General features: G+C 44.7%; 1 protein-coding gene across 1 annotated transcript; it reads right to left on the reverse strand.

Moving 5' to 3' along the window:
- Positions 1–378: 378 nt before the first annotated feature.
- Positions 379–11,809, reverse strand: st8sia1 (ST8 alpha-N-acetyl-neuraminide alpha-2,8-sialyltransferase 1). Its single transcript, XM_073480891.1, has 5 exons — positions 11,631–11,809; positions 10,205–10,349; positions 5,073–5,182; positions 2,318–2,410; positions 379–1,073 (listed from the first exon to the last, which is right to left on the reverse strand). Exons 1-5 carry the CDS (start codon positions 11,807–11,809, stop codon positions 593–595), a joined length of 1,008 nt encoding a protein of 335 aa, XP_073336992.1. The 3' UTR covers positions 379–592.
- Positions 11,810–12,344: the final 535 nt, after the last annotated feature.

A 12,344-nucleotide genomic window follows, 5' to 3' on the forward strand; every position in this document is an offset into this window, starting at 1 on the left:
CTTCCAGTCCTATTCAGGCTACGAGGTACCACGACGCCATTATCTCTCCCTTGTTCCTCTCATTTCACCGGTCTTTCAGTGCGTTTTATTACTCCCCCCAGTCCTCCGCTCCTTCTGTCTCTGTTTAACAAAGACCCACAGGGGGGTTTGGTCCAGCTGCCCCATATGTCACTCAGATACAGTAGCCACCATACAAGAACAAAAAAAAAAAAGAAAAACATCCCCCACCTTCACCTTCCTTAGTCCCAACACACATCCATGCACACACACACACATTTCAGAAACAAAAGGGAGGAGATATGGCAAGTTTTGGGAATGTATGGTTATTTTGTGTGTCGGTGTGTCTTCTGTCCCTGGTGCTGCTGGTCTGGTCTGGTCTGGTCTGGTCTGGTCTGGTCTGGGTGGTGGAGGACATTCTCATGATAATTAAGGATTAGCTGCGGGGGGACAGCAGGAGTGTGTGTGGACACAGACGCAGTGCCGAAGCTCCTCAGAGGAAATACGCGCACCCATTCTTCCTGCCGAAAATGTCTTCATCTGTTTTCCTGTGAGCCTGCCTGGACTTCAACTGAACCGCCGTCACGTCGGCTCTCTAGCTACCTCCTTCCTGAGGCGGGCAGCGTCCCACTCTCATGCGCAGCGTGCCGCTTTTGTGCAGATGCCAAAGCTGGACGAACTCCTCGGGCATGGCGTGGAACCACTTATATGGCAGGATGTTGTCGTAGTAGTGGTGGCTGACCGGCTGCTCGTCCAGGCCCACGGAGAACGGCCAGAAGCCGTAGGCCGTCACTTCCTCGCACAGCCCCAAGGCCAAGCTGACCAGGAAGAGCCCTGTGGAGAGGCGCTTGGCGTGCACGCTGCGGGCTTTCCAGAATTTTCCCACCGTGCGCAAGAATTCTGGGTTGGCAAAGAGCATGGTGAGGTTGGAGGAGGTGTCTGCCAGGGCGTAGTACGCCCGCAGCGATGGGTCGGTGCCAGGCTTCATGGAGAAGGCTGGCATGTAGATGTAGCTGGAGCCGTAGACCTTCATACTGTCCACGAAAGCTTTTCTCGACCACAGAAGGTTCTGAAATCTGAGGGTGGAAAAGAAGAAGTTATTCTACTTGTTGTGGTGTAACGATTGAGATGTTTCAGGCAATCATACACTGATGTGTGTGTGGCTGAGTCATCTGCAGAGCTGTCTGCTCCCACTTCCTTTTTTCTGCTTCAGGAAATAAGTCTCGGTCTGACCCTGGAGCTCAGGAGAGAAAGTGGACATTTTGCAGCTTAGAGTGAGCAGAGAGGAAGTTATTTCACTCTTTTTAAATCCTATTGAGGTGCTTGTGTTTCTTATAGATTTTATTTCAAGGTTATATTGATACCATTTTTCTGTGGACGCACTGTGACCCAAATAGACTTTCTCCCATTAGCTTAATTACAACTCCGCGAAATGACTTGTAATTTGATCCATTCGCTCCAAAAAAAGTTGGAAAATCTAGAAGAGCCACACACCATTACATTATTTCATCCCCATTCAAGCTAGCCATGTGCTAAACCGGAAGTCAGCCAGCTCAGTCGGTGGATGCCGTCAGTGCACACGCTCTACGGGCCGCACAGCGCGGAAGATTCTGGTGTTTTCATACTCGGTTAGTCCAGCTTCCTTCGGGTTTCTTGATACGTCCGTGCCAGCATAATGTGCTGCCCTATCGATAGCTAGCTAGTGTTAGCAACGTTAACATTTGCTAGCTAGCATTAGCTAACTTTTGCTAGTTAATGTAAGAAACATTAGCTGGCGTTAGCACTGTTAGCCAACATTTACTAGTGTTAGCAACGTTAGCTAATGCACAAAGTGGCAACCACTCGAGGAGGCAGATGACTCGAACAACAGCGGTGTTGTTACATGACCTCATTCAAATACCATTTAAAGATGCGTTATTTACTGACATTACTGATCTATTGTTGCTCATGGTAATGGTAATGAATATTTGTAATTAATTTAATGATAATTTCCCGACTGAATGTGCACAAAATGTTTCAGTTTTTATTGTAATTATGATGTTCTGGCTTTAACGACCACAGGAAGGCTCGCTGGTGCCCAGGAGCATTCAGCTAATGGGGGATCCTTTCAGATGCATAAATAAATATTTAAGCACTTTGAATTGTCTTGTTGTCGAAAGGTGCTACACATGTACTTCCCTCACCTAATGCATATTTCAAAATCCATCCATATATATGTACTTAAACTCTGCTTTAGAGTGCTACACAAAGATTGAATTGTTTCTTTCGAAATCATTATCACACAGTGCATTACGTCTGATTATAAACACAAGCTGATCACCTTTTCTCGATGATGCTCGGGTTGGCTGTGACCAGATGTGTCCTGGTTCCAACGTCCTCCACGTATTCCTTCGAAAGCGGAGGAAGGTTACACCTAAAAAAAGAAACGCAGCATATATTTGACATTATTTCACATACTCTACATCAGCACACGCCCCAAAATACACAGCGCACGAATCATTGAGATTTATTGAAGTCACTGAGGCTGTTTACTTCCTGATAAAATATGATGTGATGTGGCTTTGTGGGAGCGGAAACAGCATCTCAACGGTCTTTAATTACTTGAAATGGGAGCTAATGATCAGCAGCAGCAGCAGAAGAGACACGGTTGCACAACTTTGGGCGCCAATATTAAAATCATCAACAGCTGGAACGATAATGTCCGTCTGTGTTTCAGTGAGGAAGGGTTAAATACAAAAAATGTCATTATAAATAAAAGAAATATGTATTTCAGGGTGCAGAGGCGGACGTAATTATTCTAAAATGTACTTTCATATTTGCGAGATAATGCGTTTAGTGGAGCCAAGTCACAATAATTAACATCATTATGGATTAATTTCCTCCAGCTAACCTCGTTAGGTAGTTTATCACATGTCACATCGGAGCTGTGTGAGCAGCAGATGCAGAACGTGACGGACAGCAGGGGAGGATCCATTGTTAAAAAACTGCCACAGCGTCCCGACTGTCCTGTTCCCTCCTGCTGTTTTGCTTTCAAACATTTAATAAGTTCCTACTTTATTTCATGTTTGGCTATCTCAGTAGTTTCACCGTTTTTTTCGGGGGCCACTCCCCGAGTAAAGCAATCCCCCCCGAACTTTGCTCAGAAACAGGCATGAATGATGACCAGACGTTTTCTTATCTCTCACCAGGCGAAACGTGGTCACTGGCCGGTATCTTATTCAATCAGGCCCCGTTCCAGCCTCGGCTTTAGGACACAGTTTTACACTTTTGACCCCAATTCTGTGTTACCAGGTGGACTCATTGGATTTGAAGTAAATTGCTTTTAATGGATCAAGTCGACCAAAGTCCATCCATCCACTGCATCCATTAGCCAGCTGCAGGGTCTGGAGTTAGCAGTTAGGTGAGGTGAGAGTTATACATCTGGATAATTTAGACTTTTACAGTTAATTAAAGTCTTTAAACTGGAGGAGAAAACCCAGAAAACCCTGAAGAAACCCGAGGAGAGCTTCACATAACGTCATCAAAAGGAATTAAAGGTGCAATATGTAAGATTTTTAGTTGAGAACAATCAAAACAACAACAAAAATAATCAACAGAATGTGAAGAGGCAACAGTTTTGACGTGTTTTATGTATTTATGCATGCTAACCAGCTAGCCCCCAACACCCCCTTCTCATCGCATGGACCGCTAGCTGCACGGCTAACTGAGCTATCTAGCTAATTGAAGCTACAGTGTCACCTTTCGGGAGCTGCAGCTTCGAAACCCCTAAAAGGGTAGATCTCTGTTTTTTTACGCTATTTTCATTAGCTTTAGCCCGGCAGCTCGTAGCTGAAGAACACAGGAAGGCACAGTAAGTAATGTTGCATGAATAGACGCGCTTTAATTTCTTCCTGTAACGACAACGCTGCGGTTTGACGCTCGAGTAACTTCACACCTCACACTGCTTATCTGTGGCTACAGCAGGTTGCAGGTGGCTCGTCTCTCATGCTCACTTTCCACAGGAAACCCGCCAGACATCAGCAGGTTCACAGTAAGTGGTGGGTTCAGAGCAACGTATCACCAACTGTGCTTCATCATGTTGCCTAAATAAAGCATTACATATAACATAGGCTATAACTGGGCAGAGCTGGGAAGAGTCATTATCAGCGGCATCGGTTGAGAGCTGGTAGCAATCAAAGGTCTAATCACATCAGCTCCTCTCGTCGTCAGAGCAGCGCTATCTGTACATTATGTACTGACGGCGTGGTGATGGTGCATCTGCTCTCGTTTTTGTCATTAAGTTGCATTATCTTGGGTTTTTTCTGCAACAGTATCACCACGAGGAATGAAACGACGGCCTCTTTAAAGCTTCATGTTGTGGCGTAAACTGACAATTGAAGTAAAAGGTGGAAAAAGCTTTCCCGAGGTGACAACACTCATTATACGTATGAAGAAAAACACAGAGAAGTCTTTGGATCAGCAGCTACTCTGGATTGCAACGCGTTTCAGAACTATAAACTGACAGATCTCATTACGAAACTATGTTTGATCCACGAGCAGCCGCGGATGTTTGACCAGTCAGGATGTAAAAAAAGAGCGAAGGGTTTATCATTTCCTCGTGCTCGAGATCTAATCTAAACTTTTATCAGCTGTATATTTCACGTCAGCTCGTTCTGAGTAGGTGTCAGTCTCTTGTGGAGGATTACAGCTTCTCCAGAGATGGTTTCTTCTTCCTTCTGTCAAAACCCACAGAAGCCTCTCTGATTACTTCTTTCACACACATAACACCGTTATCTCCGATTCATAACACGTAAATGATTCTCCCCGGTCGCCTCACATTTCTTTATCTAGCATCGACAGTAGTTCGCTTCAAACCAGATGGTTTCATTCTGCTTTGTTCGTTTCTGCTCGCGGCCTCTTCCTCCATCATCATTTTCATTTTTTGCTTTCTCATGCTTAACCTCTTTTCTCTCTCGCCCTCGCTGTGGCCCATTTTTTCTCTTGTCTTTCTCTCCTGGCTACAGTCGACACCAGCTCTCATTAACGCCGACGGCTGATGGGTGTTTATGCTGCTCTCCTGGGCTCTCGTTTCTCACCTCATGACGAAGTCGGCCTGATCGATGTCCCGTCCGCATTTGCTGTGCCGGAGGATGCCGCCGTTGCCCACCACCGCGCACTTCTTCAGGGGCAGCTGCAGAGGGTTTTCCTGGGCAGGAGGAAACATGCAGCTCTTGTTAGTGACACAACCACCTGGACGTAAACACACAAAGCCACTTGCACACATGCAACATAAACAAATATTAATTTTCTGTCAACTCAGATCCCAAAATTGAGGCCCGGTTGCACGAGTCAACCTGCTAATTTCCCTTCACAGCCTCGTGTGCTGACGGACACACGAGCGTGGATGTATGCAGCGAGGCAAGTCGAGGTCACGCAGCTTGTGAATCAGATTACATTTCTGGCATATGCTCCCAGAACAAAGTCTTTATTATACACTGAGAGATTATTTAATCATAAAGACCCAGCACACGTAGACAAACAGGAAAGAACGAAGGAGATACTGCCAAACAGAAAACCATACATACATTTGAGCTAAATGTAATCACATTACTTCTGACAGAAAACTAATTTCAATGATGGAAAACACACACTTTATGAAATTGTTCTCTCTGCCCTTCCATAATCAACGCTGTGGTGTGGGCTCTGGTCAATGTCTTGTCTTCAGACTCTGCACAGTGTTTGTGTCTGTCTGGTCCCCGCGGTGGCTTTTCCACATCATCCTGTCAAATTAATTCAAGTACCCTTTTATATCTGCTCCAAGTGTGTTCCCTTGTATAGACTTTAAAGAGGATATTATGTAATTATTAATGATATAGAGGTGGGTCGAGGCATGGCAGCGCTGGGTGTTTCAACCATTGAGTATATCCATTGGTTTAAACTTTAAACTAACTGTTTCTACTGTGTATCCATTAGTTTAAGCTAACTATTTCTACTGTTTATCCATTGGTTTATTGGTTAACTATTACAACTGTTTAGGCTATACATTAGCCCAATTTTAGCTATTTTTAAAGAAAAATAAATAGTTGAAAAAAACTATAATACAGTTATAAATCACTGTTTATGCTTTTTTTTTTTATGTGTGGTAAAAATGCTCTTTAAATATGTAGGATGAAGTCCAAAGAGCCCATGGCCGACCATTAAGTCTCAGTTTGGGCAGCCTTGCTGACATCTCTACTTGCTTGCTAATTGGTTTTCACAGACTCAAAATCATAACACAGGGTTTTAATTCAGAAGTGTTAAACCCGTATATGCGGTTATTTTCTTTATCTATGTATTTTTAAATTAATTGAGCTACTCTATAATCTTTCCAGATACAAACTGGCAACTGCAACAGTAGGCTCCCCCCTGGGGTACTAGTACCCATGCTCGGGAATCAGTGCCCTATCATCATCTATATTAAAGCCCGGCTTAGGACAGTATTAAAGCCGCCACTGAGAACACTGAAATACCACGCTTCACGAGGCAAGAGCCAAAAATGTCCTTTCTCTTTGCCTTGGCTGCATTTAAGTTGGAGGCATGGATTAAGCGAGATGGCGGAAACAATTGTGCTCATTATTCCCCTTGGAGTGCGCACACTTGAGAATACACACACACACACACACACACACACACACACACACACACACACACACACACAAAAACGCACCCTCACACACACACCCCTCCTTGCCTCAGGGTCTCTTTTAGACCGTGACAGGGAGTTGAGTCAGAGGACAATACCCTGCTAACACCACATCAAGCTGGGGAGGGGAACCAGCTACCACCACTAAAACTTGAGAGGGGGGGGGACACTTATTACTGTAGCATGTGGTCCAGCTATTTCTGGGTAAAGTAAGAAATCCAATTCTTTTACCAATATTTTGGGTAATCGTTAATTCAGTATCACAATTCTCATTTACAGCTAAAAGATTTGAGCTATTTTTAAATTTATTTAAAGGTGTAATTCGAAAAATATGGCTAAGAATTACAAAAATAGCTCCAAAAACAAAAAATAAGGGGCAGTATATAACCAGAGTAACCAACAACTGCTGCTCGTTGCTAGCTATCCTTGGCTGTAGCTAGCTAACGTTAGCTTATTAGCTCACTTGGCTGTGGAGTAACCATGGGCGACAGGGCCCAGCTCATCTGGATTCAGCAGCTTCATGTGAGAATGAACAGGGCTGAACACACACACAAGCTTGACGGAGGTCAGTTTGAACACAGGGGATAATGTATGGAGGCGATTTACAAACGGCTCTGACCAATAATTTCACATTTTACTCTGTGAATTGATGATTTGTTTAGATTAAACCAGAGGTGATCTTGGAAAAGACAAACCCAGACTGTGTTTTATTTGGATTATGTCCAGTTTAGTTTATGTCTTATCAGTAAAGGACAGAAACTTGATTGAAACTTGTAGATGTTCCTGCAACACAGTACGTAGATGTCTTTCACTCAACATAAACACTGTCGTTTCTTCACACAACCTTTTTAACAGCAACATCAGACAACAAGAGATCAGAGGAATCTACTGTACAGTCCACTGAACTGTGTGTATGGAGGCTCTGTTTGAGCCATTGAACTAACCAGCAATTAACCGTCAAAGCCCTAATTGGCACATTCCCTGGCAGATGCTCAGATACTGTAGCTGTTGCCAGCTTGGTTGTCTGTGTTCAGACCTGCAATCACAGCACTGGTAGTTTGAGAAAGGCAGAGAATAATGGTTTGTGTGAGAGCCTGCGCTTCTCCTTCGTCCATCCCACCTAACTACTAGTTACCTTCCTTCTGAGAAACACATGACTGGCCTCAATATAGGCCTGTAAGAGGAAATGCAACCGCCCCGCTAGAAATAGGCCACGCGAGCGTTTGAAGGAGATACAAGCGACAAGTACAAAGTTATACAATGCAACAGGGTGTCATCATAACTTCGGTCAGCGGAAAAGGCACGGAGAACAATAACCATCAGCTACATGAGACGAGATGGATAAAGACTTAACAGTGTAATGATTAGCTAACATCATTCAGCAATAAAACATACTTCTAACCTGTTTAAACAAAAATAATGATTTCACAAAACAAACTGTCATTTATGCACAAAATCAATACAAGACAGCTCTTGCGGACTTGTTTTTTAAAGGGATAGTTCAACCGAATCACAAAAAAAATGCCTCATCATCCTCCTTTTCCCCCACTGGGATCCAGCCATTCAATTATATTTTTGGATTCATTCATTACATTGCTTCTGGGGAAGAAACATCGCTGTTGAGTTTTTCAGATATAAAAATTCATGTTTACCTGATTTTAAATGGGGTCGGTGGCAGATATCCCTTGAAACCACTTTAAATAGTACACTATGTTAATACACTTTGCTTTAACACATCACTATGAAGTAAATATTGATTGCACAATATACTTGTTCGTTAATTTTAGCCCTAGTTTTGATATTTTGACGTCTCCTCAAACAAAGTAAACCAGCACATCTTTAATTATCTACTAATTAATGACTACTCAGTGAATAAACTCATTGTGTTCGCTCTAATTTTGATTTCTAGAGCATAGACACTTATTGGCTAAAACATTGTGTGTATTCAACCTCACACACACACACACACACACACACACACACACACACACACACACCCACACCGTGCTTCAGCTTGGCCACGATTCATATTCTCGTTTCTTTATTCACCTCCCCCATCGCTCATGAATGAACATGCACCGTTCACGCCTGCAAATTAGGGTCAGATATTCATCGCATTTACCCAAAACCAGGATATTAAACTGCGGATCTGCGGCAAAAAACATGCTAATAGGGATCCAATCTTGATTATTAGTGAGATGCACCGCCCCCTGGTTACAAAAACCACAGCAACAGCACTCAAGACTTTCTCATTTTGTTCTGTTTCCAGGCACAAACACCCTCGTCCACATGTACACACACACCCGCACAACCGTGTAAAAATAGCCAGACAGCCCCGATTTGCATCTACACATGCACAGAGGCATAAATACACACTGGTCCATTCTTGCCCTGCGCTATATTCTCTGGAAAAGGAAATGGGAAGTAACTCAGGAGGGAGATTCACATCCTCCTCCAGCTTTTACTCATTCTTTAAACATCCCTTGCTTAGATTAGACGCAAGAGGAAAAAAAACAGCCCAGTCGCCAGGATATAATGTGAGCAGGCATGTTTCTGCAAACACAGGTAAGTCCAAGTTTGTACATGGCATAGGCTATGTATTTTATCGACATCTGAACAAAACTAACGTGCCATATCACGTTTACATTTCATGTTTATGAACCGACTTTCACATTGGGAGGTGGAGGGGATGTTGGAGTTACAGGCAATGAGGCTGATGAAGGTGTTTTCAAGGAGACCTCGGGGCATTTCCAGCTGTGTTTGTGGAGACCAAAATCGGCTATTTTTCAAGGGAAGTCGGGCCAATCTCCAGCTGTGTTTGTGGTGACTACAAGATTTATCTCAAGCCAAATCATGATGTTTTCCGAACTATAACCTGCCTACACCTAACCGGAGCGTAAGCACAGCGCTGCGACAAGCGAACTGAACCTAATCGAACGTAAAGTTGCAACGTAAAGAAACGTACAGCTCGAAATTATCTGTGGTTTTTCAGAAACGTACTTAGCTAAGATACATAAACACTCTCCAACTATATTCTGTCCCTACAAAAACTCAAATGTTTTGGTCCTAAAGTGACTTAAATCTGAAACTGAAAGAGGAATGTGTCGTGTCTTTTCATCACTGCATTTCACTGATGTTTGCAGCATCTCTTGAAGGTGTCTTGTTGCTCTAACCTCCTCTTATATCACATCTCAACACCGACTCCCCTCTCATCACTGCAGAACACTGCCTCCTACGCTGCCCACCTCCCCCGTCTCCACCACGGATCAGCAAAAGGATCCACGTTTGAAACCCACAGTCGCCACAACAGTGTCAAATTGCGCTGAGCGGGACAAAAAAAAACGTTTTCCATCATCTGGTCTGAGCAACTTCTCAAGAACACAGTGTCATTTCTCAAAGTCATGTGGTGAAGAAGAAGTCTTGTGGCTCCCTGAGGGGAAAAAACTCCACCACAGAGACGAGGAATAAAAGTAGCAATGTAGATTTTTGTGACATTTATGATTACAACCTCTTGTTTTTACTGCTTCTTCTTCTTCTTCTACATACCTGCACAAAGAGCGAGTAGGTCTCATTGTTGACGGTGTGCGAGTGGTAAAACTCGCCGTCGTACCACAGGACCTTGCCCATCGGAGAGTTCTCCTTGGTCACAGCAAACATCCTCCTCGGATCGCAGCACTCTGTCAGCAACTTCCTGTGCAGAGAGGATGTAGGAAAGAATGAGTCTGGTCTCTGGATGGTTTGACATGAATTGCATCAACAGGACATCTGGGAGTCTGGCGAGAGACGGGCCGGAATAATTGCTTAATTATTTTCCAGGAGACGGCCAGAACGAGATATGTATCGATATGACGGGACAAAGAAGCACCGTGTGAGGTCGAGTGCGGCAGTGATCACAGATTTTAGGTTTGTGTATGACGCTCCTCAGCTTTTTTCACTCTATCTTGGACAAAACCTGACACAACAAAGTGTTGTTTCAGTAAAAACCACAGCTCTAAGTGAGCATCACATCCTGCTGCAGGCTTCTGTCCACCGCTTTGCAGGTGTCACCTTCCCTCATGATCCTAATCGGCTTTGCCAAGGAGAGTCGTTTGCATTTTCAAATGAATACGATTTAGATAACACTGCCATGAGGTAACTCACATGGCCCGGTGATTCGGTTTGTGGGACTAAACAAAGAGTGTTGAAACATTCAAACATTTAAGATTGTTTTTGAAGAATGAGAGTTGTGAATTTTTAGGAGCTCGAGCTTCTTTAATCAAGATTTATACAAATAGGAACTATTTCGACCAGCCTAGGATCACAGCGTTTCAACTTTTGTAACCGTCACACCAGCGGACTTTTTTGTTTTAAGGAAACCTCGGGAGACTCTCCAGCTTTTCTGGCGACAAAAGAAACACATATGGAAAATCAGGACATCTCCAGCCGTGTTAGTGGCGATAAAACAGGGTGGTTTTACCGAGAAATCGTGACATTTCTAGCCGTGTTCGTGGAAACAAAAGCGGCTGTTTTTGACGCCACCTAGGGACAATTTCCAGTCGTGTTTGTGGAGACCAAAACTGGATATTTTTAACGAGACTTTGTGACATGGCAACAAAAACGGGTGGTTTTACGGAGAAATCGTGACAATTTCCAGCCGTGATGGTGGCGACAAAAAACTGATATTTGCTTGAGGGCGCTTTTCACGACAATTTTGTTTGCGATGACAAAAAACGGTTACTTTTCACAGGAAGTCGGGCAAACTCCAGCCGTATCCATGGCAACATAACGGAGAAATCAGTACATATCCAGCCCAAAACATGATGTTTTACTAACCCTAACCAAGTGGTTCTGTTGTGACAATAGTAAGACAGGAAATTAAACATGAACTCATGATCTGAAGTGGATGCAGGGTAATTAAACTCATAATAAATGGATAAATCAGACACCTACACGAGCCACAAACACATAAATACATCTGAGCCCTGACACGAACCTGTACACAGCGATGCCCGTCTGGTTCTTGTGCCATGCCTCCCCCTGCCTCAGCACCTCCTCCACTATTTCTTTATCGCGGGGGAGTTTGTAGCCGGGGTAGATGTAAAACCATCCGAGCACCAGCACGCACAGAGCGGCCCACACCGACAGCTTGCCCCGGTAGCATCGCACCAACATCTTCCCCCACTCCTTCTCTCTCTCTCTCTCTCTCTCTCTCTCTCTCTCTCTCTCTCGTCTTCAAAACAAAACCCGGTGCGTGCACCTGAACCTGAAACGCAGGCTCGGTTCAAAGCTGGTGTCTGCGTCCGCTGCTGCTGTAAATCCCCGACTCATCCCGCGGCGGGGTGGAGTATGAATGGAGCCCGCAGAGGTAGAACCGTCACCCGGCTGTTTGGCTCAAGCATCCGTCTGGAAATCCGGTTTTGGGCTCTGATGGAGGGGAGCAGGAGCCCGGTTTCGGGGTGGTGGTGGTGCAGTGTGTCGGGCTCTGCAGGAATCTGTGCTCTCGGTGCATCACCACCATCACCACAGCCCCTGCGGATAGCGAGGAATCATGCGGGGCCCCCTCCCCGCCCGGTGTCCCGCTCTATCCCAGTCTTGAAAGGGGGTCTCCGTGTCCGCGCCACCTCGAGCCTGTGTCCCCCCGCCTCTCCTCGGGGCCTCCGCTGTCCGCTGTCCTGCTGCAGGGTCTGCGGTGCAAAGTGAACCGGGC

This window comes from Pagrus major, chromosome 14, assembly GCF_040436345.1.
Source record: "Pagrus major chromosome 14, Pma_NU_1.0".
NCBI lineage: Eukaryota > Metazoa > Chordata > Actinopteri > Spariformes > Sparidae > Pagrus > Pagrus major.

Bases quoted from the DNA above. Each gene is read 5' to 3' on its own strand.
- st8sia1 (XM_073480891.1), bottom strand. From the start codon at position 11,809: ATGTTGGTGCGATGCTACCGGGGCAAGCTGTCGGTGTGGGCCGCTCTG. The intron at 10,350-11,630 runs GTTCGTGTCAGG...CTCTCTGCACAG, and splicing joins ACGGGCATCGCTGTGTACAG to GAAGTTGCTGACAGAGTGCT. The intron at 5,183-10,204 runs GTATGTAGAAGA...CCTCCTGCCCAG, and splicing joins CCTACTCGCTCTTTGTGCAG to GAAAACCCTCTGCAGCTGCC.